Source organism: Mirounga angustirostris, unplaced genomic scaffold (assembly GCF_029215605.1).
Source record: "Mirounga angustirostris isolate CCGP_5_RB_7025 unplaced genomic scaffold, mMirAng1.0.hap1 SCAF_16, whole genome shotgun sequence".
Taxonomy (NCBI): domain Eukaryota; kingdom Metazoa; phylum Chordata; class Mammalia; order Carnivora; family Phocidae; genus Mirounga; species Mirounga angustirostris.
The window spans coordinates 26815563-26841550 of NW_026991724.1; the positions used below are offsets into that span (position 1 = coordinate 26815563).

At 48.6% G+C, this 25988-nt stretch overlaps 2 protein-coding genes across 3 annotated transcripts in view; one reads left to right on the forward strand and one right to left on the reverse strand.

Moving 5' to 3' along the window:
- COQ9 (coenzyme Q9) lies at positions 1 to 12886 on the reverse strand. The gene is made up of 9 exons (XM_045891062.3): positions 12770 to 12886; positions 10246 to 10414; positions 8782 to 8917; positions 4897 to 5039; positions 4524 to 4608; positions 2914 to 3018; positions 1384 to 1539; positions 1012 to 1065; positions 1 to 690 (listed from the first exon to the last, which is right to left on the reverse strand). Exons 1-9 carry the CDS (start codon positions 12840 to 12842, stop codon positions 655 to 657), a joined length of 957 nt encoding a protein of 318 aa, XP_045747018.2. The 5' UTR covers positions 12843 to 12886; the 3' UTR covers positions 1 to 654.
- CIAPIN1 (cytokine induced apoptosis inhibitor 1) overlaps positions 12871 to 25988 on the forward strand; it is a 16194-nt gene continuing 3076 nt past the window's right edge. The window contains exons 1-8 of one of the 2 annotated variants that reach the window (XM_064580692.1): positions 12884 to 12999; positions 14725 to 14889; positions 17910 to 18092; positions 18907 to 19059; positions 20365 to 20441; positions 22124 to 22292; positions 23667 to 23740; positions 24576 to 24691. In XM_064580692.1, coding sequence (XP_064436762.1) covers positions 17927 to 18092; positions 18907 to 19059; positions 20365 to 20441; positions 22124 to 22292; positions 23667 to 23740; positions 24576 to 24691 — 755 coding nt within the window. In that variant the 5' untranslated portion in view covers positions 12884 to 12999; positions 14725 to 14889; positions 17910 to 17926. Of the gene's footprint in view, positions 13000 to 14724; positions 14890 to 17909; positions 18093 to 18906; positions 19060 to 20364; positions 20442 to 22123; positions 22293 to 23666; positions 23741 to 24575; positions 24692 to 25988 lie in introns of both variants that reach the window. The other variant, XM_064580693.1, reaches the window with a different exon arrangement.

The following is a 25988-nucleotide window of genomic DNA, read 5'->3' on the forward strand; positions in this document are numbered from 1 at the left end:
ACGGCTTCAAACATATTTATTACTATTTTTACCCTCGAAAGCTCACTCTAGCCCTGCCACACGTGCTGGTGTAACACGGCAAAGGGCCTGGGTTCCCGCCTCTGGCCAGGCTGAGCACCGCTGTCTGGAGGCACCAGTCTCAGGTGAGGCAGCTTTCTGAAGGGTCCCAGGTGCAGTATCTCAGGACACCAGGGTGGGGGGGGTGGTGAGGAACACCTGTGGGCACAAGTCGAGCCATGCCGGGGGTGGGCAGCCACCTTGTAATGGCTCCACACCCTGACTCTCATTTGGGAGCCCCAGAGAACACTTTGGGAAGGTTAAGACGTGATCAAGGCATCCGTGAGACCATGACAGGGACGTGCTGGGTTTCTGTGGCTCGATGGCTTGGATGAGAGCTTCATTTTTCAATCACACAGCTGCAACGCAGAAAGGCATCAGGAGGCCTGGCCTGGCATTTGGAACTGAAGAGGTAGCCCGACTGCAGGCTACAGCTGTATCAAGTGCCCTTTGGTTTCCAGGTGGCTGTCGTAGTGACTAAGGAGTCCTTCAGCGTTTTCTCATTAACACCCTGGACGGCACTTCATATTTTTCAAAGCCCTTTCAATGTACCTGCAGCTTTTCTTCTGGGCACTCTAGCTCAGCGCTGGTTCCCACTCACCGGCGCTGGTTTAGACCTGTCAAGTTCTTGAGCTGATAAAGGGAAGAAAAGGGAATGATGAGGCCTTGCCCTGTCCCTAGGACTCCAATGGGAAAGATTGGGATTTTCAAGGTGGCAGGCACAGCTAAGACCCACAGATCTGACATGCCAGGGGCCTGGGAGTCAGCCATGCTTTTTAATGGCAGCAAAAAAAAGAGGTGGGGAATTCAGGATCAGAGACTGGGGCTGAACCACTATCAGTCTTATTAGTAGCTTTCCGGCTTAAGGCTTTTGGGATCCTCGACACATGTTGTAAGGATCACAGGGCAGGAGTGGAATGGGAGGAGGGCAGGGATGAGCGGGGCAGTACTCACCGTCACTGCTGCACCCATGAGTCCCTGCACCAGTGCCTCTCCAGTGGACTTTACCTAGAAGGAGTCAAGGTCAGGTTCTCTTAAGCCCCCAACACAAGCTCAAAGGTGAAACAGGTAGGACAAATCGGGAGGGGGGGCGGCTCATGAGGACCCTGTGGACTGGAGGAAGAGCCTATGGACACAACCACAAATGACCCAAGTGTGGCTCTTAGGGAAGGGCAGGTATGTGGAAGAGCCAGCCAGACTCCCTGGGCAGGCCCTCAGGACTGTCCTCTGAGGCCAAAGGGGAGCAAGAAGACAGGAGACCAGCTGTGGCTTGAGGAGGGTAGTGTGTCTAATGAGGCAGCTTCCCAAAGGGCTAGCCCCAACTACCTTCTTGGCAGTGTGGCTCATGTTCATTGCGTCATTAATCCGGTTTTCCAGGAAGCGCCAAGTGTCCTCAAAGTCTGGAGAGGAGTCCTGTATCATCACCAGCTCTGTCGTGTTGTAGATGCCAGCCAGCACAGCTCGGCGGGTATACCAGTTAAACTGCAAAGAAACCCACCCAGGAAGGTGGGTCACCACTACTGCTGTGGACTGGGGGAAGTCTGGGGTGGTTCCTACCCAAAGCCACGGGCACACATGGGCTCCCTCCTGATCTCTTCTTTCCTCCAAAGATACATTTGTCCCCCCCTGGATAACAGTACTGTTCTCAAACTTGGCTGCACGTCAAAATTACCTGGGAGATTAAAATGCAAGCTCCTGGGCCCAACCTCTTAGAGCTTAGAGTCAGGGGGTCTGAAGAAAGTGCAAGGAATCTGGATGTCTGATAAGCATCCCAAGTGATTTTGTTACATCCAGTCCATTTTGAAACTGCTGGTGAAAAGACCAAGTCTTAGGCCACCTAAATTCCAGAGAGGCTCTATGATCAGCCAGTTACGAGCACACTGTGGTGTGTTCATCAGTCATGTGGGGGTGGAGACAGGACCATGGACGGATCAGAACACCTGGGCCGAGCTGAGGGTTCCGGTCCCTCGGCCACTCGGGCTGGCCCAGCAAACTGCTCTTTGGAGGACTAGCTCAGCTGCTCCGTGTTTTATTCCTTTAATTTCTCAGCTTTCTAATTTCATTTTGTCACCAGCTCTGCTGGTGACTGTACTCCCACACGGGGGAAGCTTACTGAAGTCCTTTGTTAGAACTGTGTCAGGAGCATCTCTTTGCCTCCCGAGCCTGGATTCCACAAAGCACCATCACAAATTAACTTCTTTTATGAAGGTATACTTTTTATTTTTTAATTTCCTGCCAGAAATACGATAGCATTAACAAGTCAGATTCTTTCCTCGTGCCTGTTTAAAGGCTTTTTGATCTCTTAGCAAAGCAGGCCAAAGTGGGCTGGGGGAGGGAGTTCCTTTTCAAAGCAACTGGTGGCTCCATGGCATTCTTCTTTTTTTTTTTTTTTTAAAGCAGGCTCCATGCCCAGCATGGAGCTTGAACTCATGACCCTGAGATCAAGACCCAAGGTGAAATCAAGAGTCGGACACGTAACCAACTGAGCTATCCAGGGGCCCCCCTTTCTTTAAATCAGTCTCATGAAAACCACACACTGAAAAAGCCCACTGCAGAATCTGAATCTTAGGAGACTGAGGAGAAAAATGCTTATAAAATGGCAGCCCAGTCACCACTAGAGGTCAGAGGGAACAACTGCTTATTTGTGGCTAGGGTGCTGGCCCTCAAGTGAGGACCTGGCTCCCACTGTGGCTTGTTGAGGGACCTTCCCCACCCCTAGCCTCTCCTTCCCATGACAGGAATGGCACTGCAGGCCCTCTGAAGGGATCTGTGATCAAAGAACTTTCACAACCTTCCCGAAGAAATGCCTAACCCACACCTTTTCCGGTACCCTGTGGGTATGCAGAAAGCACTCACGTCAGTGGACTGGTCCCCAGCGTAGTGCCACATGTCATCCACCATACTGGCGATCAGGCTGAGGCTGGATGGGATGTTGTGAGGGAGCATGAGGATGCTGAGGGCCTGAGGAGAGAAGGACGGAGAAATAGGCACCACACACAGAAATAACGGCGCACGGGTGGGATGGCGACTCACCCCTCCGTGGAGGTGTGTAAAAGGGCCTGCCCAACTCTCCTGCTGAGACCCACCATCTCCACCTGGCTGGGGTGAGCTCCTGGCAGCTGACAATGCCGGCTACAGCTGATGGGAGCCAGGGGCAGATCCTACCCTCAGCTGGCTCACTCAGCTTCTCCATCCCCAGCATGTGGACTTGGGAAGGCGGGCACCCAGAGGGTCTAGCTGTCTTTCTAACAGCACTGAGAGCAAGGATGGGGGAGTGCACCCCGTTCTGTAATACGGAGGAAGAGGCAGAGATGGGAGGAAGGTTGGGGGTGGCTTCTAAGTCCAAATCCCAGGCCATTCCCAGGGCCCAGCAGCATTCCTGCCCTCGATGCCCCATTGCAGCCTCCCTGGTGTTTTACTTAACTCAAGTTGGTTTCTAGTACCTGAAACCAAAAATCCTTCAACCCATACAAGCAATGGCACCACCCAGAGCTTTTCCTTAGCAGACATGACTCCTGAGAGGATAAGGTCTTATCACTTTGCCAACTAAAAAATCCACTGGCTGTGGCCTGTGGGAGCTGGTCAGAGGCCCTGAATTGGCTGGAAAGCTTTCTCTTATTGAAGGAGCCCAGAAGAAAAACGTGCTGAATCAGAAGGCAGTTGGGGCCCAATACACGCACTTCCACTGCTTTAACTGCAAGGTGGAATGAGTCCAGGCCAGAGGTCTGAAGATCAAGTGTGGCAGGCAAAGGCAGGGGACAGGGGACGGGACTTCGCTCACTGTACTCCCTCCACACGCAGCCCGGGCTCAGGCCCAGGTGTTCCAATGCCTGTCCCCTGACTGACTGACAGTACACGCTCAGTGGTATCCCAGTGGGTGGGGGACATGTGATGGTCTTGGCTGTCCTCTCACTCCCTGATGTGCTTGGACTCTGCTTTCTTAACTAAGAGAATAGCCCACATGGTGACATGCTTGGAAACCGGAAAAAGGAAGCTTCCAAAAAGGGGATAAAAAGCCCTTGGAACGAATACTCCGATTCTCAAGCACCACGTGGACAACTGGTAAAGCCATCCCACTCCTCAGACATCTACAACACCTCAGGCCTGTTACTGGCAACAGCCAAGAAACTCCTCTCATTTTCTAATATCCGTCACGGATTCCTCCTCACTGAAGACCTGGTGGCACACTTGGGCCACCGGGACTCAACACGAATGTGACCTAGTTCCCCGGGCCACTCGCCTTTCTAGGAACTGAGACCCAGGTGGCTCTGTTCCTCCCACTGGCATGCCCCAGTTTATGCTCCCGAGCTCTACCGAGTGCACTAAGAATCCCAGAATCCCCGGGTCTGTGCAGATTAACGAGCTAACTTCTGCAGAATGTGCAAGGTCCTCTGATGGCTAGGCACTGAGAACTAAGACCATGAATAATACATTGTTGCCCTGGGGTCTAGACATGGAATCCGTACCCGGGGCCAGTGCTCAATGTACGGGATCAGCATTCTCAGTCTGGTTTCCACTGCGTCCCTCAGGAACTGGTCTGTCTTCCTCTTCCTGGAAGATGGAAAAGAAAACAGTGTGTCTCTGGGTCAAAGGCATGGGCTCGGTGCTATACCACTTACCCGGCTCTAGGGAACGGGGCAGGGGGGGTCCCACCAGCTCCTGATGCTGGCCCGTCGCAGACAAGCAGCTGTGTTCCAGGCCCATCCAAGCAGCAGGGCTGCTCCATGCTCCTCTCTTTTGGCTCTGCTGGGATCAGCCTCCTGGGGCACTTGGTGGGGCCTGACCCCCCTTACCCCGATCCTTAGCTGCCACCCTGAGCAATAATGCCACAGGACTTACTCTGCCTGGCCCAGCTGTACCAGCTTCTGCTCCTCTTCCAGCACGTGAGTGAGCTGAGCGTTGCACTGGGTCACAAAATGCAGTATCAGCTCACTGCCGTCGTCCCCAAACATGCCGGCTGCCGCACTGGACAGACCCAGAGACTACAAAAGGAGAGAGGAAAACGGGGCGTGGTATACAGCTGTAGTGGACCTGTACTGCCTGCTCCTTGCTAGGGCCTGCTTTTCTAGTAGCAGCAGGTTGATTCTTTATGGCCTAACCCTACTCTGCGTTCCTGGTCCCTGTGGTTTGGATGAAGCTGACCGCCAGTCCACACTCCATCAAGCCCCCTGTGTACTGTAAAGCATGAGGCCCAGGCTTGGATAACTGGAGTTCAGTGACTAGCTCAGGGACCTGCCCAGGGCCCAATCCAGGCCCTAAGAGGCCGCCTCTGGGCTTCTGCTGGTACTGATGGGAAGGAAGTGCTCCCCTTTTTTTTTTTTTTAATTTTTTTTTTCTTAAGATTTTTTTTATTTATTTGCGAGAGAGACAATGAGAGACAGGGAACATGAGAGGGAGGAGGGTCAGAGAGAGAAGCAGACTCCCCGCTGAGCAGGGAGCCCGATGTGGGACTCGATCCCCGGGACTCCAGGATCATGACCTGAGCCGAAGGCAGTCGCTTAACCAACTGAGCCACCCAGGTGCCCCAGGAAGTGCTCCCTTTTCACTGGCGCTGCTGAACCGTTTTTAAGTCCTGCATGGGAAGCCCCTGCTGAGAATGAAGCTCACAGAGAGGAAAGCAAAGCAGACAGGATGAAGAGACGATCCCCAACAGCACAATCTAAGAACACTGTGCCAGAGGTACTTCCAGACTTTTGTTATTAAATGAGCCCAAACACTCCCTTTCCTGCTTGAGCCAGTTAGAATTGAGCTCTGACACTCGTAACCCAAAGTCCTAATATAAAAAAGAGGGCTGGGAAGAGCACTCAGCTCTTTCTCACCAATTCACTTAACCTAAATCTCCTGGAAATTAGGCCTCTCAGTTATAAAAAAAACAAAACCAAAGAACATTTTTCTTAATGAGTTGTTAAGAAGTTAACAAAGCCACGAAGATCCTCGGCTATTCCTGATATACAGCAACCACTGAGCATCTACGAGAGGCAGAACGCTGACAGCACCAAGGACAGAGGGCAGAGAAGGAACAAAAAAATGATTAACCCTAATCCCCAGGGCTGGGAGCGGGGACAGTCCCTCTGTTTACACAGCCTTTCCAGAGGGCCATTTGGCAGGCTCCACAACAGCCGTGCAGCGGCATCAATACTGACTGGGACTGGAGGCTCACGGTGGCAGGCACTTGGCTAAGCACACGACACACACGATCTCACTGCAGCCTCCCAGCAACTCCAGCTGCCGGGCGTTATCCTCACCCACATTTTGCAGACAAGGAAACTGAGGCTCAGAGCTCTTCACCAACAGGCTATACCGCTTCTACTATGTGTCTAACAAGACCCTCAAAAATACACTTGGGCGCCTGGCTGGCTCAGTGGGTAGAGCATGCGACTCTTGATCCTGGGGTGGTGGATTCAAGCTCCCCGCTGGGTGGAGAGATTACTTAAACAAATATCTAAATATACATACGCACACACGTATATCCACATACACTCCCTGGACTACGTAGTGAGTCAGTGTCTCAGCCCCAAGGCTGCCCTCAGCTTCATGACGCAGGGGCTGTTGCCCCACCAGCCCAGCGGCTCCAGGTTAGGCTCTGCAGATCGACTGGGTGGTGGGTGGTCGAGGGAGACTGCGAGGCTGGAGGGGGAGGAAGGGACTTGCCCCTTCCTGTCGCCTTCCCGTCCGCTAGCGGCTCCTGTGGGCACCTCCCCCACCGCGCTTCCTCACCACCTTCTTCAGCGTGGCCCCCGCGGGATCTGGGGTTCCAGCCAACCACCACCCACCCCTGCCCCCAGAGACCCTCTCTCCAAGCTCAGAGACAGCAGTGCCAGCGGAGTAGGCTTGAGTTCTGCCTCCACAGGGGCTCTCCTTCAAGCTTCTCGTTTTAACAATTCCACTTTTTCCCTCTGTCCCCTTAGCCCTGGAGATGGGAGCCACTTCCTGCAGCGGCAGCCTCCATAACACCCTAAAGGGTTCTTCTTATGCTGCCAGTGGCCCAGTTATCAACTTTCCACCTAGCTCACCATTCCTTGTATTAAATTCTCTCTATCTGAATAACTGGCATAGTCTCTGTCCCCTGACGAATACGCGCCCCGAAGTAGCAACTCCACTTCTCCAAATGCACTTAAATGTGTTGTACAAATAGGTTTAGAACACTAAAAAATTGGGAACAACCCAAATGTTTATCAGTTGAGGTGAAGTAAACACAACGGCTACTATGCAGCCCTATAAATGAAGAGATACAGAGTGGAAAAGACCAGTTACCCAGAGAATAATTCAGTGTTTTTCCACACAGTCCTGGTACATTGCTGTCCTCTACTTGTTCCACCGCTTCCTGGAATGGTTCCTTCGAACGTTCTTTGCCACACTCAACTCTTTGTCTCCTCCAACCCTTTCCTAACTTCAGGTTCATGAGACAACCACTCCTACTTCACAGAGAACAGAAGCTGTCCCCCTGGAACTCCCTCAATATTCTAGCAACTAAACCTGCAGCTGTCTTCTCCAACCTCACCCCTAGTACACCTACGACAGTCCTCCCACTTATTTTCTGGATCTCCTAGTTCTTGCCTTCACGGGACTTTGCACTTTTGATTTTGCCACTTTCTCTTGTACCTTTACCTCACCCTCGTTTCTGGGTTCTTCTGGCCAATGTTCAAACATGCTCATCCTTCCACCTCATTCTCCCTGCAAGCTTGGGATGGGAGAAGTGAATCCAGAGTTCCTTTGCTCTCTGTTCTCACAGAGCTCTCGCAGGTCAGTATCTGGCTCTGCTTGACAATTCTGTATGCCACGGCCTCAGGACGAGCCTGCGGCTTAATCTAAAGCAGCCATCTGTTCCTGGGCAGGAGGAATGTACTGAGAAAAATCAGGTGTCTCCCTAATGGTCTCCTCAATGGTGCTCTTTTTTTTTTGGTACAAAATGGTTGTTTTATTAAAGCATGGGGACAGGGCCCATGGGCAGGAAGAACTGCGGACCAACGGTGCCTTCTTAGAGTTTTCAAACATCAGATTTCATCAGTTCTAAGATGCACCTATTTTATCATTTTTTTTTTAAGATTTTTATTTGGAAGTGATCTCAACACCCAACGTGGGGCTCAAACTCACAACCCCAAGATCAAGAGTCACATGTTCTGCCAACTGAGCCAGCCAGGTGTCCTATTTTTTTTTTTTTAAGATTTATTTATTTGAGGGGGAGGCAGAGGGAGGGGCAAAGGGAGAGGAAGAGAATCTCAAGCAGACTCCTGGCTCAGTGGGGAGCCCAACTCAGGGCTCAATCTCACGACCCTCATCATGACCTGACCCGAAACCAACAGTCGGGTGCTTAACCGACTGAGCCACCCAGGTGCCCCCCATTTTTTCAATTTAAACAGTGTGAATTATGCAATTGACTACATGTCCTAATTTAATAGGTAACTTTTCTTTTTTAGTGATGCGTAACATAATGGTACTTCTTACAACCACTGCCATCTTCGAGTCAATGAAATGTGGTAGTTGTGATCATCAGCAATGCTTGCCTAATGGGGTGCCCTTAGAACCTAGCTCGCAAGAACCAACTCCATGGTATGATCTTTCTATACTAAAAAATAAAGCCATCTCACCCTACTGGGGAAAAAACAACCTCCCCCCCAACCTGCCGCCATGGAAAATCCTGTAGCAGTGAGGGGCTCGAGGCTGGGCTGTCTGCTCTGGCTAATCCCGGTCAGGCTGCCCCGCCCCGCCCCGTCCCATACACACCTGGGCTCCTTCTGCAATGGCCTCTGCTGTCCACCCGTGGGCAGGCACAAAGCCCAGCGCTGCCGTCAGGATGCGGTGCTGCAGCTGCTCCTCACTCTCGTGGTCCTCCTCCTCCTCGCCGCCCTGATCTGTGTACCTGAGACCCACACGGAACAGAGATGTGGCGACGGAGCCCAGCACACCTCTCACTGTTGCTGCCTGGCAGGCCAAAGGTGCCTGACCAGAACCCAGAGGCTCGGTGCCTCTGGCCAGCACACTCTGGGAAGACATTTACTTTTGTGCCAGTATCGCTATTTCCATGCCGACGGGGCAAAAATGATGTCATCTTTCTCCTCTCATACAGTCACTGAAAGAAGGGATCCAGTGGGCAAGGAGGCCATGACATGGGAAGGCAAATGCTCCCACAGCACTCTGGATCTCTCCGTTTATAGCCCTTAGCACACTGTTCCTTTATCTGTATTTGTACCAAATGATAACTCCAGGGCCTGGCACAAAGTAGATCCTAAAAACGTATTTGCTGAATTGAAAAGTATTTTAATCAGGACACCAGAAAAATGACAGGAACACCCTAATTTCAGAGCTAGAGGAACTTCTCAGTGGCAGGATTAAGGAAAAAAAACATATAATGGAAATGTAAACTATTATCCCCTTCTTAGACAGCAATTTGGCCCCACATACGTAACAAAATGCTAAATGTGCACATCCTTTGATTCAGTGCTCTCAATGCTGAGAGATAATCCCATTATTTTTTTTTAACCAGTGAAGGAAATCTAAATATTCATCAATAAAAGATAGGTTAAATAAATTTTAATACTGACAAATTTTAGGGGCACCTGGGTGGCTCAGTCGTTAAGCAGCTGCTTTCAGCTCAGGTCATGATCCCAGGGTCCTGGGATTGAGCCCCACATCGGGCTCCCTGCTCCGCGGGAGCCTGCTTCTCCCTCTCCCACTCCCCCTGCTTGTGTTCCTGCTCTCGCTATCTCTCTCTGTCAAATAAATAAAATTTAAAAAAAAATACTGCCAAATTTTAATACTGCCATTCTGCTGGAATATTATGCAACCATTACAATCATACAGACTGTGAAAACATTAAAAATGTATTGTTGAGTGAAAAAGTAGATTCTGGAATGTCATGTATAGTGTAATTATTATATATAGATTTATACATGGAATATACTTAGAAAAACATCTAAAAGGATAGTCACAAAATGTTGCACTTATTTCTGGGTTTGTGATTCCTGGTCATTTTTGTTTTATTTTTCTGAACTTCTTTGTATTGTTTAGATATTTTAGAATGAACAGGCACAATTTTCAAAAAAACCCATAGATTCGTTTCACGGATAGCCTTGAAAATGACAGAAGGTGAAAAGGGGGATAAAAAGAAGAGAGGAAGGAGAGATAGGACAGACATACCCAAGCATGCAAAACGGCCAGAAACAGATGAATGGGAGTTCTGGGGCATACCTGGGGGGTGAACGAGAAGACTCTGGATTGGGTTCTTCTGCCTCATGTGTCTCAGAATGTTGCTGAGAAAAAGATGGGGGACGTTGTTGCTTCTGCTCATCTGAAGACTTTAGCTGCATGGCTGAAGCATGGAAGGCACGTGACACCACGGCTGATTGGCAACGGGACACTGAAACAAAAACTGGTCTGGTCAGTCAGGGACACTTACCAGAGAAGACTCTTTGAAACCCAGAATGGTGTGAGGGATGGGGGTAGGAAAAGCAGGGCTGAGTCTCCTCCAGAACCACTTATCCAACTGTTGAGTCCCAGACAAAAATTTGGGGTAAGTTGGCAACCTTGTGATATGATGTGGTGGCAAAAGCATGAGCCAGGTAACAGAAGACCTGGTTTCTAGGCCTGCTGCTATCGTTTGTTAACTGTGTTAATGGACAAACCACTTCACCGCAACGAGCATGATTTTTAAATATGCAAATTAAGAGTAACAATCTGTTTGCTCAATGGGAGTGTGGTGAAGCCCAATCAAAAAGTGAAAGTGACCTGAAAATGTTACATATTTATATCATAGCAAGAGCACTGGACTAGAAATTAGAAGGTCCAAGTACTGACTCCCATAGTGTTTATATGTAGTGTCTTCAGATGGATCATGCAGGGCTCGAACTCACGACCCTGAGATCAAGACCTGGGCTGAGGGCACCTGGGTGGCTCAGTTGGTTAAGTGTCTGCCTTCGGCTCAGGTCATGATCCCAGGGTCCTGGGACTGAGTGCTACATTGGACTCTCTGCTCAGCGGGGAGTCTGCTTCTCCCTCTCACTCTCCCTCTGTGTTCTCCCTCTCTCTTTCTAAAATAAATAAATAAAACCTTAAGAGAAAAAAAAAAAAGACCTGAGCTGAGATCGAGTTGGATGCTTAACCGACTGAGCCACCCAGGTGCCCGTTATAAAAAAATTCATACAAGTTGAAAGAACTATGGCATGAACACCTGTTTATCTACCACCTAGGTTCTACAGATCTATCACACTCTTCATTCATCAGTCCAGCTTATTTTTTTTTAATCCAGCTTATTTTTGATGCATTTGTTGCAGTCCTCAGTATTCTTCCCCTCTATACATTCTGGCATGCATACCATTAACTAGAGTTCAATATTTATTTACTGTTCTTTCACTGAGGTGACAGTTATATACAATGAAATGCACAAATCTTAACTGTGCCAATTCTGACATTTGATAAAGGTATACACTTGCATAATCTGAACTTCTATCTAGAGAATATTATCACACCACAAAGTTTCCTCATGCTCTTTCCCAATCACTCCCTACTTACACTGTTCTGAAATTTTCACCCTAGTTTAACTTGTCCTAGAATTTCATCTAAATAGAATCATACAGTATATCCTTTTTGTGTAAAACTTTTTTTGCACAGTCGTTTTTAGACGGATTAGTTTTGTGGAAATTGTCTTATTGCTGAGTAATATTCCATTAAGAAACACTACTCTGTTGAACACCTGGGTTGTTTCAGCCTTCTCTATCATGAATAAAGTTGCTATAAATATACTTCTGCAGAACTTTTGGTGGACATATGCTTTCATTTCTCTTGGGTAAATACCTACGTGGCTTTGCTGGGTCATAGGCATTACTTTAACTAAACATATGTAGTTTGGAGTTTTGTATAAAAACAACAAAAGGACACTTTTTTTAATCTATGGACTAACTCAGGGAACAATAATCTTAAAAGATATGCAGAACAGTATGTGTAAAAATATCAATATTTTACTATTTGTAAAAAAAAAAAAAAAAAGGAATACTCATAAAACTTTGAAAAGGAGGGAGAGGTCCCAAAGCACAACTGTGGAACCACTAAGGATTGCAAAAGATTTCTGATGAAATACAGGAAATTATTTCATTAATTATATATTTTTGTTAATGCGTCAATGTGTTCCTTCTATTTATGGATGGTGACACTGGTTTTTCCATTTACAGTAGCAACATAAAGTAACCTCTTCTAAAGCAGACATCTATAGTTTTAAGAACTCGGATGTACAAACGAAGATACAGACTCTGTGTGGGAATAATCAAAGAATTACTGAAGTGGTGAGGGAATAACCGATTTAGGAAACAATGGACTAGGAGCTCTCTGCAGCTGTTTCCAACTCCGTCCCCCGAGCGGCCCTGCCCAGGGACTTGGCAACAGTTATTAAAAGACTGGGTCCGGGTCTACCAGTCTGCAACTGCCCAGCTGTGTGACCTTGGGCACACACAGCCCTCTCTGAGGCCTTGTTAACTTCGCTAAATGGGAGTGACAGGCCCTGCTCCGCTACTCTTTGCCCCTCACAGCTCGAGAATGGGGGCGGAATCAGCCGGGCGGCCCCTTCGAGTCCATGACGCCGGCGGCTCCGCGCCGATGCCCTTCACATCACCTTGCTCGCGGGCCGCCACGACGACCGGAATCTTCCGCCCCGCACCCAGCCCAGTCGGCTTCGTGCCCCCTCCCTCGCCCTCCCCGCTCCCCGGCTCGGCTGCCCCCTCACCGGGCAGGCACCGTAGGTGCAGGAGCCTCCAGCCCGCCCGGCCGAGCGCGCCGGACATCGCCGCTGCCGCCATCTTGGAAGCGGGCACGCCTACGACTGTGACGCGACGGGCGGGGCTCGGCAAGGCCACTTCCGCCCTGCCGCGCTCCCGCAGCCTCCTCTTCTCGCGAGAGGCGCGAGGTGCGAAGCCGGCGGCACCGGAGAAGCCGGGAGCGAGCCCCGGGAGGCAGGTGAGTGCTGTGTGAGTGCGGCCCAGGAGCCCGATCTCCCCAACCGTCCCACCCTTGTCCCTAGAGCCTCTTGTTTTCTATTCCCAGTCTTGTCCCGCGGTGGGCACCGAACCGTGACCCTGGGGAGCACGGCGGGCTTTTGCCTGGGGAAGGCGGTGTAGGGGACCGGCCGGCCCTGCGTGTCCAGGGCTCCTGGCGCTGTGGCTTCTTGCGCTTCCCGGGCTGCTTCGTCTCCCACGCTGCCGGAATAGATCTGAAGCCCCGGAGACGGTTCGCTGAGGGGGTAGAGAGCCTTGATGACCGGGGTCTAAGATCCGCTTCTGCTTATAGCCAGCCGTTGTGACCTTGGGCCTCAACGAGGCCCTTGAGTTTATTGAGTCCCTTGTCTCAAACACTGGGGGAGCTGAAGTCTCGGTCTTTGGGGGTACCCGAACCCCCCCCAGATTGTAATTTTGAGCCAGTGACTTGCCAGAACCTCCAAAGTGTGGAGTTGGTGTTGTTAAATAACAAACATTTAACCGCGTAACTTTTAAAGATCTAGGTGGCTTTATTGAACTATTCATGAATTGGGCAGCATCCCATCTAAGTAGAGAGGAGGTCCAAAGAGCTACAGTGAAAAGGGTTTTTTTTAAAAGCAGAGGGGGTGAGACAGGGAAGTCATAAGGGGAGAAAAGGATTATTTCAGGCAAGGTCACCTTCCTTTGGGGGACAGATGGGGTCTGTTAGGCAGTTTACCTTACTAATGCTGACCAGAAGAGTCCAGACTGACCCCATAAGATTAAATTCCTGGAGAAGGTTGAAAGTGCAGTGAGGTTAGGTATTAGTTTCTGTTTGGTGATGAAGTGGGCTTAACACAAGTGACTCCATTTTGGACCTGTTTGCTTCTTTTAATAGTTTAATTGAAAATTTCCCGAACTTGCCAGATCAAAAGAACCATCTAGGATTTGTAGGTGATTTGTAGGATCTGAAGTTTGAGAAAGGCTGGTGTTCATTCTGACATTGAGTGCTAATCTCTGAGTGACTCAGGGAGGTCATGGACTAGGCACTAAACTGAAGTGTAAAGGCAGAGTGCCTCATTGTGATATCTGTCATCAGGGAAGACTTCATATTAATAGGGAGAACTAAGTGATTTTGGGATTAGGGATAACTGATGGCAGGAGCTAAGCATGTCATTCCGTAAATTTTGTGTTTGCAGTGAGACCCTTGTCTTTGTATCTGTTTTGCACAACCCTTATCAACTCTATAGCCTTTTCAAAACATCTTGCCCTCTCCTACCTCGGTGTGGGGGAAGCCCTCCTAAGCCAAAACTACTCCCCAAATGTTAAAATTCCAGATCCACATCTCTGGATTTCATTAAAACACTACTGATCTGTCCATGAGGTTTTGTTTTCTGAGTTCTGTCCACCCATCTTCAAATGAGCCTTTCGTGTGGAAATTCTAGGTCTAGGGTATCCTTCCTGAAACTCCCAATTCTTGACACACACACCTAATTGCCTGGAGACAGTCTTCCATTTCTTTACCTTTGAGTTTCTTGTTTCCTTGTTGACTATCACCTTTTTTCCTATGTGTGCGTGTGTGCTTGCTTCAGTCAGTTCATTACATTTAAAATTTCCCTTTCTGATAAGGGTCAGGATTCTCAGAATTTTTTTATGTACCTGACTCAAAAAGATTTGATCCTTGGTTTGAACTGATAACCAAACTTCAGTCTTTTTTTTTTTTTTTTAGTTTTGGCCCCCTTCATCCTTAAGAGGAGCCAGATGCCTCAAGATTTGATGTTTATTGGGTACCTTTGAAAAAAAAAGTGCATCTCCAGAAGTATTTGCAGACCTCTGCTTTCCCATGGGCGCGTGTGTACAGCAGTGAGCGTCAGCGAGGTGGTTGACAAACAAGGTCCATGACGTGACAATGACTTCTTCAACCCCACCTCTTTTTAGATATGAAACTAGGCTCTGAGTCACACTTCTGAGTATGTCAGCTCAGGCGCCAGACATTTTTTTCTTTCTAGTTTTTTAAAAAGACAGATTGCCAACAACATAAAACTCTGACGATGAACAGTATCATCCTTTGGCTTTTAGATACCTAGAAGAATGTCGTCTCCCATTTTATTTGGAAAATGCTGACCGAGAGTGGTGGCTTGTGTCTGTGTTTTGAGGGTTAATGTTTAATAAGTGCATTTTATGAGCTCCCTCTTGCCGGAGAAGATTAGTTTGGGGGGGATATGGAACACAAGTCATTTTACATTCTTTGAATGTACTGACACAGTCCCACGGGAGCAGTGTCTACGATGTCATAAAGTGCAGCTGTTGTACTGTGTAATTCTAACAATGAAAAGGAAGCTTCACATCTCTCCCTAGGGAGTCCTCAGCAGGCATGGCTGAGGAGAAAGAATATGTTTTATAGGGACTCTTTGAAGCAAAGGCAAATAAACTGGCCACCAAGAACTAAGAGTTCCCTTAGAACATTATTTCGTTGAGCACCGTGTGCCAGGCCCTGCTGAGTGCTTTGCATATTTTTATCTCCTCATTTACTTTTTTTTTTTTTTAAAGATTTTATTCATTTATTTGAGAGTGAGAATGAGATAGAGAGAGCATGAGAGTGGGGAGGGTCAGAGGGAGAAGCAGACTCCCCGCTGAGCAGGGAGCCCGATGTGGGACTCGATCCCGGGACTCCAGGATCATGACCTGAGCCGAAGGCAGTCGCTTAACCAACTGAGCCACCCAGGCGCCCTCCTCATTTACTTTTTACAGCAGCCTGGCAAAACATTATTATTCCTACTTCATTGATAAGAGAAGCGAGAGGCTTATAACTGACCCGTGGTCATGGAGCTCCTAAGTAGACAATCCAGTGGTAGACAGAACCCCAGTTCATCTGCGTGCATTAAAACTGCCTCCATTAAGGTTGCCAGAAAGGTCTAGACACCTGGCATTTTATTTTTCTCTGGCCTACAAGTAACCTTTTGCTCCTCCTTTCTTTCATGATGGTTTTTCTGTGAGTACAGTGCAAGGTTGTAGTTGGTGGTGGTGGGCAGGGAGCTTGTCCCTTTCTGTTGTCCCAGGGGAGAACCTCTGCCAGTATCGTTCTAGAAACAGGTCGTTTATTTCTTATAACTTAATGCCCAGCAATCCATATTCCTGTCTTCCCTGACTGGTTCTTAAATGGGACATTGATCCCAAGTTGCTTACCTTAAAGATTGGCGGGAGTTCTTCATCATAGGAGAGTTAAAAGCTTAAAAGTTTCAGTTCTTGATTGTGTGCTTTTTAAGGCTTTAAAAACAATGCAGTGACTAAGGAATCTTGCTTATCTGATAACACTTGGTATCTTTTCCCTGGGGCTTGCATTCAGGTTAGGATAATAAAGAGTGGGCATTCCACGCGGAAGCAAATAGATAGGGTGACTGGTTAAGCGTCTGCCTTCAGTTCAGGTCCTGATCCAGGGTCCTGGGATCGAGTCCCACGTCGGGCTCCCTGTTTGGGAGCCCGCTTCTCCCTCTGCCTCTGCCTCTCTCTCTGTCTCTCATGAATAAATAAAATCTTAAAAAAAAAAAAAAAAAAAGCAAATAGATCAAAGGCATGATTGAAGCAAAAATGCGGAGGTTTTTCATAGAACAAGGAGGGATTCACTTTGGAGAGGTGGGAGATACAGACGGAGCAGATCATGGAGGACCTGATTCCAGAAGAATGAGCTTTGGTTTCTCTCTAGAAAGGAAGCGTCTTTAGGAACTGGATGACAGAATCAAAGTACTGTGGTATTTAAGGATGGCTGGCTAATTTGGCTGTGTTTTTTAGGCAGAGGAGCCAGTCATTTGAAGTGAATATTTTTGAAGAAGGAAGGGGGTAACAGACATGGCTTAAATTCAGTCCCAGAGTGTCTATGGTGGCATCCTTGTGACCGAGTTAGCAACTTCTGCAGAAGAAAGCAGTGTTCAGCACGAGACTGAGCCATGCTTGACCCGTCTACCGTGGCTTCTGCCTTTATGCCATTTATTAGAGCTGTTTTAAGTCAGGAACTTGATGGCATTAATGTTGAAGAAAGAAAGGAAGAGCTAAGTAGAATGCTATCGCCTGACCTAACTGCATCATGAGCACATTCTATACTCCTCCCTGTCTCAAGTGGAAGAGAAAGTTGACCCATGGTGCTGGCGGTGGGCGGGGGATCTCCAGAGGTTAAAAGCATGGGCTTTACAGCCCCATGGATTTGGACTCAAATTCCAGGTCTTGCTCTATCCCACATTTACTAGCTATGTGACCCGGCAAAGTCAATGGCTTCGGTTTTCTGTCTGTAAAATGGGAATAATAACCGAGTTTAAGGTTGTGCCGAGGTTCAGCTGGGGTAATGTATGCAAGGTGCTTTGAACAGCCTGGGCAATAGTAAATGTGACAGAAGGTCATGGTAAGGACTATTGATCATTGCAGATTCAATGGGATTGAGTTTTCGTATTTTGCTGAAAGGGAAAATAATCATTATTCAACTGGCCAAATTTAAATATGTTGTCTCTTTTTTGAAAAAACATTAAGCTCGTTATGTCTGCCAGTTTATTTGCTGCCTTTGCTGAGTCATACTTTTGCCTAATTAATGTCCTGTATGTTTTATATTGTGCTCAAGCTGAGTTGTCCCAAATCAAAGCAGAAATAATCTTTGTGCCTTCAACCTCCTTACTTGACTGCCAAGTCCAGACTCTCATCAAGGAAGCAGCCTGCCTCATTTGGAAATGCTGGGGTTATGAATTCTTGAGATAATAATGGGTTCATATTTCAGTCTCTCTAGCGTCTACAGGAAGATGTTCTTATGTGGTCAGCATGCCGTGGTGGGAGGTGGGAATTAGGTGGTGATTCTAATCGAATTTGCTGGTACCTCAGGGATTGAATTGTGCTTTTGTCTCTGCTCAGTCCTGACTCTCCTCTGGCCCGTAGGTTTTAGGTCCATCAGCATGGCAGGAATGGCAGATTATGGGATCTCAGCTGGCCAGTTTGTGGCTGTGGTCTGGGATAAGTCATCCCCCGTGGAGGCTCTGAAAGATCTGGTGGATAAGCTTCGAACGTTAACCGGCAATGAGGGCCGAGTGTCTGTGGAAAACATCAACCAGCTGTTGCAGTGTAAGTACCTACCCACGTTGTCTTTATACGGCTGCGGGGCTTGATGAGAGTGCAAGGACTGTGGTTCCTTGATATCTGAATTTTTGTTCCGGGTGGCACACGATGGCAGTGGGCGGTCACCCTGTTGTCTTTCAGTTGAGATACGGTAGACTTAAGAGTGTAGTTGATTTATATAAGTATGTTGTTCCTTATTAGATATCCCAAGTTTTTTTAAAGACTTTATTTATTTGAAAGAGCAAAAGACAGAGCGCGAGCAGAGGGAGAAGCAGACTCCCCGCCGAGCAGGGAGCCCGATGCGGGGCTCGATCCCAGGACCCCGAGATCACGACCTGAGCCGAAGGCAGACGCTTAACCAACTGAGCCACCCAGGCGCCCAGATATTCTACATTTTTTTAAAAAGCTTACTCTTCAGCTTCCTTTTTTGCTTCTTTTTCTGAACATGTAAAAGGATATTAAGTTAACAAGGCCAAGGGAGAACAGCAGCTTCACTGCGCTCCTGCTACTAATGGTGCTGTAACAGCATTTGCTGGACAGGTAGCTGTTCATCAGGGGTCTTGGCGGGGCTGGGCAGATTGCTGATTAGAATCTTCCTTCTTGGGCGCCTGGGTGGCTCAGTCGGTTAAGCGACTGCCTTTGGCTCGGGTCGTGATCCTGGAGTCCCGGGATCGAGTCCCGCATCGGGCTCCCTGCTTGGCAGGGAGTCTGCTTCTCCCTCTGACCCTCCCCCCTCTCATGTACTCGCTCTCTCTCATTCTCTCTCCAATAAAAATAAATAAAATCTTAAAAAAAAAAAAAGAATCTTCCTTCTTTTCAGCTGCCCACAAAGAATCTAGCTTTGACATTATTTTGTCGGGTGTAATTCCTGGAAGTACCGCTCTGCACAGCGCTGAGATTTTGGCTGAGATGGCCCGGATCCTGCGGCCTGGTGGAAGTCTTTTTCTGAGAGAGCCAGTAGAGACCGCTGTAGGTAAGGAAATCCTCATCTGGAAGACCAGAATTTAACAGCCTTGAATCTTTAGGTATGCAGGGGCTGTCATTCAGAGATCCTTCTCCTTGGTGTAAAAATCTGAAGCAGTGCATGTGAGGGAACTGTGATCTTGACCGACCCAGTACGTAGTAAAATAGAAGGAGACTGCCTAGTGGAAAATGGCTGGGTCCTTTAACGGGTTGAATGGTTAAACTGTCGTACATCTGTACCATGGAAAACTTCGTAACAATAAAAAGGAATAAGCCACTCATTGGTGCAATAACTTGGATCATGCCGAGCAGAAAACAGCCAGTCCCAAAAGGATGCATGCTATGTGATACTGTTCATATAACATTCTTGGAATAACAAAGTTCTAGGGATGGGGGCCAGACTGATGATTGCCAGGCGTTGGGAATAGGAGGCAGGGGATGTGTGAGGCTGGAAAGGGGTGGCAGGAGGGTTCCTTGTGACTGTGGGCGTGCTCACAGGCCCCCGCGCGCGTGCGCACACACACAAGTGCCCGTGAAACCGGTGAGACCTGGGTAGCTCTGTGGACCCTCGGTGACCATTCCCTGGGGGGAAAGAGGCGAAGCATCCTCTTTTCTTTTCTTTTTCTTTCTTTTTTTTTTTTTTTTTTTAACTTCCTACGTATCTATAGTGATTTCAAAATAAAAAGTTAGAAAATAACGACTGGAAGTCTGGGAGTGATGAATCGTAATTATCGACTCATGCGAAGCTAAGGGTGGGATCCAGGAAACGAAAACCTCTCTTTTTGGCTCGGTGGTGGGTGAAGCTGCCAAAGAGCCGTGCAATTCTGAACTTGTAACCTTTCCCATCCGTATGTGAGGATTGATTTGTAAATACAGTCAGAGAATGAAAGTATTTTGGAATGCGTAAAGGTGGATGTGTGGAGATACAAGCTTGTGATATTGACAGTGGACACCAGCGTTCTGTGTTGGGCGCGTAGGCCATGGGCGGCTGCACACCCCCCCCTCTTTGTCAGAACCCCGCAGAGAGAACACCCATGTGCTTTACAGTTAGTTCCTCAGCCTCCTTCTCCGTGTTCAGCAGCCCTGGGAAGGTCCTTCCAAGAAGCCAAGGGTGATACGGAACAATAACAATGGAATTGTTATATGATCCTTAAGGGCTTGGGTAAGAGCACTTTGAACAACCAAAGGGATTTGTCAAAATAAAATACCATCACCGTTGCTGTCTTATGGCTGCCTGCCCCAAACAGGATGGAGCCTTTATGCTATTTCCTGGTTTGACCCATAAAGCCACTAATTGGGGTTTTCCTCTTGGCAGTTAACAATAGCAAAGTGAGGACGACCTCTAAGCTGTGTTCGGCCCTGACTCTTTCCGGCCTTGTGGAAGTGAAAGAGGTATGTTGGTCGACCACCTTCTTTGCTGGGATTTGAAAGCTTGGGTGACCCCACCCAGGATCTCTGTCAGTCGATCTGGAGAGAATCAGAGGGGAGTAGCGCCCTGAAAGTGAGGTGTGCTATGTTTAGTGGGCTGGGAAGCAAGCTGGGAAGAGCTTTGTGTGGAGGATACGCGATGCCTCAAAGGACAGAACCTCTGGAACAACTCTCCTTGGAAGAGGCTCCTCACGGGCCCACGGGGGTGGGGGCACATTCTGGTCTCCGTACTGTGTAGTGTTGCCACCCACGGTAGCAGGGAGAGGGCCACACAGGTCCCCTAATGACACAAATCCTAGGTTCAAGTGAAATGCGGGCACCTGAATCGTCCTGAGATACTTGGTGGATGCTGGAGTGTGTTGGGAGAGACTATCCCATTTCTGACAATTCAGTAAAAATATTTAGATTAAATAGAGGTGATTCTATTTCTATATCCTTCTTTGATGTTGAAATTTTCTTGTGTGAGAGGTAAGTGCGACACCATTATAATTGTTATACCACCGATTTGCAACATGACCTAGGGCCTTAGTTTCTTTAGGCCGACTCTTTCTTGTTTTTCTTTTTCGCTTAGGGTTTTCTGTTTTTTAAATCTCAATTAAGAGATGCTCATATAAATTCAATTAATACTGAACAATACAGAATTAGAAAGTGACATTCCAGGCCTTCCTCACGCTTCCCTCCCTCAGAGGAAGTCACCAACACATTTTTTGTGTGTGACTGCTCAGACCTTTTTATGTATTTATGGGTGTGTGTATGTGTGTGTGTGTGTGAGAGAGAGAGAGAGGAAGAGAGACATACTTTTTTAATGTAAGTCAGGGCATATGTCTACATTATTCAATCACTAGTTTTTTCTCCCACCTTTAAATATCTTCCACATTTATCCACCTCAGCTCATTGCCCCTCACTCTTTTTTTTTTTTTTTTTTAATTTTATTTATTCATTTGAGAGAGAGACAGAGCACAAGCAGGGGGAGCTGCAGGCAGAGGGAGAGGGAGAAACAGGCTCCCCACTGAGCCGGGAGCCCAATACGGGGCTTGATCCCAGGACCTGGAGATCATGACCTGAGCCGAAGGCAGACGCCCCGCCCCTCGGTTTTTTTAATGATGTAACAATATTGAGAGCTGTGAAGGGGCTATGATTGATTTAACCACTCCGTAGTTGTTGGACACACAGGTGGCACTCCCCTGTTTTTTTCTATCTTGGCATCTGCTACCTGTTCCTAAGAAAACATTTCCCTCCCTCTATGGTTTTTTTTTCTTTCATTTCTGCTAGGTTTATTGTGGGCGTGCTTCCCTGCTGTAGATTGTGATCCTATTCAGCATGTCTGACTCCTCTTTATATTCATAATCATTACAACCCATGGAATGACTGGCACAGTGCCTTGTACCTAATAGACAGCGATTTGGTAAACACTTTAAAACTTCCCAGAGGGTTGGCTCAAAGTAAGCACATAGACAAAATGACACTCTCTAGGGTACAGATCACTGAGAAACTGAATGTGAGGCATGAGGTGACATCTGTCATCTCCCGCTATCATATGCTTAATAACACAGAAATGAGTATTTGACGCCGGTACGGGTGGGCATAGTACCACATTATTTTGTAGAAAGAGCGTGGCCTAATCCTTTTGATGTCTTGAATTCCAGCTGCAGCGGGAGTCCTTGAGCCCTGAAGAGATACAGTCTGTCCAAGAACACCTGGATTACCAAAGCGACAGCTTGCTCACTGTGAGCATCACAGGCAAAAAACCCAACTTTGAAGTGGGTTCTTCTAGTCAACTGAAGCTTTCTCTTGCCAAGAAGACTTCTCCTCCAGGTAGGACTGGCCCGGGGACATTGTTCTGTCCGGGTGGGCCTAGAAGGACATCTTCGACGTTGAACCAGAGAAATAGATGGAGGCAGTGATGTCTCCAGAGGTAGTCCTTCCTTCATTTCTGTCATTTCCAAATGGAAGAATGTTTAATGTTCTCTTGTCCCGGGCATATTCAGATCCAGATGTGAAATAACGTATATTTCACAGCGTATAGCTGTTATCTCGCTCAGCCCCTCCTGCACCAGAAGACACTGAGGCCCCCAGATTCTAGAGGCCTGAGCCACATGGTTTAGCCAACAACGTCTTTCCACGCCCCAGAATTACAACAGTTGTCCTCAGGAGATCTCACAGTGGTGGCCGTGGTTGATAAGAGTGCCCTGCTCCTCTTCTCACGTGTCCTTTCTGTGCTAGTAAAGTCAGCCTTTCTTACTTTGAGGAGCATAAGCCACTTGTAAAAATATTTCTTCTCAGAAAGTTGCACCTGCCCTGTGCTGCCCCCTCACCCCCTCACCTCATCACTATTTCACGATTCCCGAATTGAGAGAAACTGTCCCAGCTCTGAGGTGTGTGAAAATTTGCAGGTACATTCACACTGCTCTGCCTTGCCTGGCCAGCCACAATCTTTAAGAATCCGCTGGAATCGCAGCCTTTGGATTCATGGTTCTGGAATGGGCAGGAAGGGCTCAGAGGAGCAGTTGGCCCGGGGACCGTCTGAGCCTCCCCCTGCAGCAGCGATCTTCAGGGCTGCGCTCACCCGTGCCCCCAGGCCCATCTGAGGGCCCGCCCACACTGACTCTGGGCTCCGCTCGCAGGGCCCTTCCTACACAGACGGGGTCGGCAGGGGCGAGCGTGGGCGTCCGCCGCCCCCGGCTCTGGAGCTGGCTTCCTCGTACGTGGCGGGTTCCCATGAGGCAGAAGCTTTGGCACACTTTCCCGCTTGATCTTCCGGTCTCCTGCAGTAGGTCTAGGGAGGACGACCAGCCCCAGGTTCTGGGGACGGAAACTAAGATGAGGACAGAGCGATGTGGAGTGAAGTCAGGCACGTCGGACAGACTCCTCTGCGTGTCTCTGTAGATGTGGCCCAGATGTCGGAGCCAGTTCCCTCACTTGCAGAATTAGGAGAGCACGTACTCACCTTAAAAGAGTCGTAGCGGGAGTTACTCCACACGGCGCGCAGAGCAGGTGCTTAGCAGATACTAGTGTCCGTCTCTGCGAGGCGACTGGGCCCGGGCCACACCTGCTCCAAGTGGGGGAGCTGGGCCTCGGGCTCCCAGTCCCGTGTGCTCTGCAGTCTCAGGAGAAAGCACGCACGTAGTAGGCCTGTGGTGGTTTCTGCTGCTTTGACAGAGCTCTTTTTCTTTTATCGGTTGGACTCAGTGAAGCCCGCCGTGGACCCTGCTGCGGCCAAGCTCTGGACCCTGTCCGCCAACGACATGGAGGATGAGAGCCTGGTGAGTCGGCCTGCGGTCCGTGGCCTGCGTCGGCGTGGCCTCTGGGCACGTGGAGGTGTAAAGCCCAGTGTTGTGCTCTGCCCGTGGCTGGCAGTTTTGATTGAGAAGGAAACTCCACATTGGTGGCATTTTAAAATCCTTTTCTGGCATCTCTTTTCCCCACAGATTTTCTTGTTCTCACTTCATGTGATATGTTAAAGATTCTGGTGGGCATGTGTGAACCTGAGAAGAGTTTGTCAGCTGAAATATGTTATTGGCTCCTTGGTCCGGGCAAGTCCCTGCACACTCACTGTCTTAAAAGCAGTACTTGTCCGTCTTTGATCAATACCGTCTATTAAAAAGTTCTTCATTTCTGCAACTGCTGACGTTATAGTCATAGCAAAACAGGTCATGATTCATGTCCCCGTAGAATTTACAGATGAATTGTCCACACGTCTATCGAAGAATTACACAAATGTATATACCGTTATTTGCCTTCTTCTCTGGAACTATATGAAAATATTTTATTCCCTTTCTCACATGACAGCCCGTTGTATATGCAAAGAAACAAATACAACATCTCTCTTTTTGTTCTTCCTGCTCCCTCCCCCCCCACACACTCTCGAATTGTCTACACACTGTAAATTACTTCCCAGCCCCCTCAAATTTCATGCATCTTCTGTGGACGTAGTTGAGTTCACTGTGGTGGTCAGCTTGAACGTGGTGATCAGCCCGAAGTAGGTCTGTGGATGCCCTCTTCACACAGGCCATAGAAACCCGCTACCACAGCCCTTTATTCAGCCTTCTAGCAGCAGAGACCCTGACTGTGTCACTAACTTATTTGAACACTCTCTAGGATCTCATTGACTCAGACGAGCTGCTGGATCCAGAGGATTTAAAGAAGCCAGATCCAGCTTCCCTGCGGGCTCCTTCATGTGGAGAAGGGAAAAAGAGGAAAGCCTGCAAGAATTGGTAAGTGTTAGCATAAGCAGAGTCTGCCGGGCAGCTCCTAGTGGCTTCTGAGTCTCAAGGAATCATAATACTTGACTATTGTTGAAATATTTATTTTATCGTGAAATGTATCATACATACGGAGGAGTAGATTAATCAGGTACATTTTAAAGAGTAATAAAAATGAATAGCTGTGTACTGATGACCCAGGTTAAGAATCAGAAACATGACTAGTATCTTAGAAGTCACCTCTCCATGCTTCCTCAGCTGCATCTTGCTCCCTCTCCCCACAAAGGTTACCATCCTCCCAAGTTCGTGTTAATCATTCCTGGCTTATTTGATAGTTTACCACCGAGTGTGAAGCTCCAAGTGATACATTCTTGAGTCGTGAAGGACGGAGTAGGAGGCCCAACCCTGGCGAGACAAGGAAACGTCAGTCCCCTCCATCTGTGAAGGCTCCCAGTGATCTTCTGGGCTGGGCGCTTTGAGGATCTCCTGGAGTCCCTCCCAGGGCTGTCAGTAGGGAGAGTCGTGGGAGAGCTCTGGGACCCGGAGGGCATGTGCAGAGGGAATACCGGGCAGGGCTGTGGCGTGCCGCGGTGACTGGGCAGCCAGCCCAAGTGTGGCCAGAGGGCGTGGGCTGCCCGGGCTGTTCTGCTCTAGGCCCGCTGGGGCTGGAGCTCTCCTCCTCGGAGCCGAGCACAGCACCCGTGTCCTCAGATCAGCAGCGCAGGGAGGGACGGGAAAGCCGCGTGTTAGCAGCACCTGGTCGAGATAAGCACGGGACAGGGCCTGGGCTGGCTTGCCTGCGCTCAGGGACAAAGAACCGGTGGACGGCGGCTTGGTTTGTGACAGTGGCCGCCGTCAGCCCGTCCGTCTCCTGGGCCCCCACGCCAGTGCGCACGTGCGACTCTGTCCACGGCAGAGCTGACGTCTGGGGGTCCCCCGCACTGTTCCCCTCGGGGCTCCCCTCTTTCTGACCTATGTTAGCTTTTCTGGCTTTTGTAGCCACTGCTGCTTTCTTGGTTTTCTGTCTCACTTTGGTGGAGCCCATTCTCCAGTAGCTACTTTAGAAAGGCTACTTGAGAGGCAAGTTTGGTTTTTTTAGATTTGTTTTCAGACTTTATGTGGTTAAACATGTCTTTTTTCTATTCTCATAAACGATTGGTCATTTGGGTATAGAAATCTAGAGGCTGGAAATAATTTTCTTACATGGTTTCGAAGACATTTCTGTCTTTTTTCCAGATACGAAGGTATCTGAGGCCATTCTGTTTCTTGATCCTTTCTGTAAGACCTCTTGTTCCATTCCAGAAGTTTG